Source organism: Salvia hispanica, chromosome 1 (genome assembly GCF_029641045.1).
Source record: "Salvia hispanica isolate PSC_SH4W2 chromosome 1, Shi_PSC_v1, whole genome shotgun sequence".
Lineage (NCBI taxonomy): Eukaryota > Viridiplantae > Streptophyta > Magnoliopsida > Lamiales > Lamiaceae > Salvia > Salvia hispanica.
The window spans coordinates 34,510,360-34,513,397 of NC_142692.1; the positions used below are offsets into that span (position 1 = coordinate 34,510,360).

General features: G+C 38.8%; 1 protein-coding gene across 1 annotated transcript; it reads right to left on the minus strand.

The window, feature by feature from the left end:
• Positions 1-673: 673 nt before the first annotated feature.
• Positions 674-1,791, minus strand: LOC125218819 (protein PHOSPHATE-INDUCED 1-like). Its single transcript, XM_048120595.2, has one exon. The coding sequence runs from the start codon at positions 1,742-1,744 to the stop codon at positions 803-805; it is 942 nt and encodes a 313-aa protein (XP_047976552.2). The 5' UTR covers positions 1,745-1,791; the 3' UTR covers positions 674-802.
• Between the last annotated feature and the right edge of the window lie 1,247 nt (positions 1,792-3,038).

A 3,038-nucleotide genomic window follows, 5' to 3' on the forward strand; every position in this document is an offset into this window, starting at 1 on the left:
ATAACATGATCATCGATGATGAACACGAAGGCGTTCTCGACGTCACCAACGACCCAAGTGTTGCATCATCGAGTCACGGTGTCTCAACCGAGTCCGCTCGCCAGGGTGTACCGCACAACGAACATGAACGGTTCCAGGCGTTCATGGACATACACCAGAAGGAGGCCCATCAAGCACTACAACACGATATCATCGAAGAATTGTGGGCAAATAGAAACCGCGCCCACCGCCCTTGAATTTTTTTTTCTTTGAATTTTTTTTTTTGATTTTTTTTTTCCATTCGTGTACTTTTTTTTTTTTTAATTTTCTTCGTTGTAATGTGTACCCGTGTTTAATACAACGAACTTTATTACTATTATTTGTTTTATCTTATAAATTAAATAAGCTAGCTTTATTATATATAAAAATAAAACAATTAAATTAGTGATGATGTAAAAATGAAATGTTGAGTTAGGGAGAAATAAGGGAGAAACCATTGCAGAGGTTGGCTAAAAGTTGGTTAAAAACTGGGGATAAATTTTGGTGCTGATGTGGCGCTGATGTGGCATGAGTTAGGGAGAAATAAGGGAGTTTATCCCCAAACCATTGGGAGTGCTCTAAACAGATAGAGAACGTTGTTAGGAAGATTAATTATTGTTAGGAAGATTAATTATTCAGAAAAGAACACAGAACAGATAGAGAACGTTGTAGTAGTAATATTTATATATCGAGCAAACCGCGCTAATTTGCTTAATTAACAAGAACAAAAATTGAATAAATGAATTTCTATTCAACTATTTTTCTAGTAGTATAAAAAAAACAATTAAACCAAAGTCGAACATTTGGAGGTGGAAGGATCATAAATCGCAGGAAGCACATATTTCCTGCCGTTAGCACCATGCGCATTATAGCTCGCACCACTCGTCTTCTCCACCAGCAAATCTCCGGCATAGCCAGGATACGCACCCTTAGCGTACACGCCAGGGCACGCCGTCGCGGCTTCCAGCGGCGCATCGGCTGTTCCTTGATAGAATCCGTTTCCGAACGGATTCGTCGCGGTTCCGGCCAAAAGCGACGCCAAATTGATCACCATTCCGTCCACGCCGACGTCGTTGTTCGGAGCAATCAACGGCGAGGTCTGTGGACCGTAGATCGGCTGGTGGAACGGCCACGCGCAGTAGCCGGCGCACTGTGTCGCCGAGTTCCCCACCCAAATGTAGGCGAATTTCTGATTTTTCCCCTTCACGGCCACCGATTTCGATCCGTGAGTACCGCACCGGTTTTGGCAGAATCCGTCGACGGCGACGTCCGACGCCGTTAGCACGACGTTGATCGCGTTCATCTTCTCGCCTTTGGACGCCAGATCTACGAGCTGGTTCTGAGTGAGAGATTTTCCGATCGAGTATGAATCGTCGAGGATTTGCTTGTTGAGGTAGAGAGAGAGTGACGGCTTTCTCGCTGAAGCGAGATGGTAGTACTTCTCTGTGGTTTTCCACCACGCCGCGACGGAGGGCTGCGATTGCGACGGAGAGGAAGGGGAGAGGGAGGTGATGAAATCGGCGACGATTGCGCGCTGAGAAGGCGTGAATTTGCCGTACCAAATTAGGTTAACGGAGATTCTGCCCTGTAGAAGAGCGCCTTTGTGGTATTTCAGCAGCTGAGTTTGAACATCTTCAACTAGAGAATTGGGGGTTGCTCGTGATGCAATGCAGACATTCAAGAGAGAGAAAATAGCTAGCAAATTGAGAATGGTGGAAGAAGCCATTTGAAAATTGAGAGTGGAGTGAGACTCGTGAGAGAGAGGGTGTTGTTTGGATGAGGAATGGGAGGGTATTTATACAAAGGGGATTGGGAGAATTGACAGCTGACAAAGATGAATTGAGAGAAGAGGAAAACGCGGTTTTCGCATTTTTGTTTTTTAGAGAGAAAAAAAAACAAAAACAAAAACAAAATAAACAATACAGCTTAATACTATTTACAGCTTGCTTACGCATCTCCCCATACCGAATACCTAACAGAATAACTTCAATTTTCCAAAGTAGAAAGAAAAATTAGTAGTAGTTTCAAATTCAAATAATTTGATGGAAAAGTTGTTTTATTCATTTTTGCATTATTCTTTTTCTGAAATGTGCACAACAAGTTTCTAAAAATATTAGTAATATCATATTTACTTTATTCTCTTTTGACTTAATTCAAACAAATATATGTTGCAAGTCTTATGGCTAAAAGGGAGTGTTTTGTTCGCTTTTAAACACGACGGAGGAATTCTATACTAACGGGCGATAAATTATTCTACTTTTAAATTAAAGCAAATGCACCTATGATTAAACATATAAATTAGATTAGTGTAATGTGGGCTTAAATCTATTTTGTTCTAAATTATATCTTTTGAAATTACAAATATATTCTCATTTTCTCAATTATATCATGGTCAAATGGTTTTAATATTATTAATAATACCTTTTTTATATATAACTTTTAAAACTGTAACAAAAAATGTGAAAAAATATTAGTCGAATATGGATTCTATTTTTTACAATAATTTTAAAAATAATATGTGAATTTAGTCATTTAGTAGAATATGATCAATTTAATAAAAATAAAATGAGCAATTCTAAAATAGCATTACTAATTAAAGCATAGGGCAATACTAGGAGTAGGTTAATAAATAGCCAGAGCCTTATCCAGCAGTGCAGGGGTAGTTTAGGAAAAGAAAGTGAACAGAGAGACGTTGGGAGATTGAGTGCCAACTGTATATATCCGAGTTGGCAAGAGGAGAAGGGGTATCCTAGGTATTTAAATTAAATATAGTCACGAAATTAAGGCCTTAACATTAAAGTGCGCATTGCATCGTTACTCGTTCTCACCCCTTCCAGCTGGATCAAGCTTGCTTCTTACAACTGTCTCCTATCTATATCTACTTTTTGCTTTTATTGCTTTTGTCCACACTTTTGATTCCAAATTTCAATGTTTATCACATACGACAAATTTCAAAAATTTATATACTCCCATTGTCTCTGATATTGTTTTAGCATTCTTCTGTTTTTCTCAAAAATTTC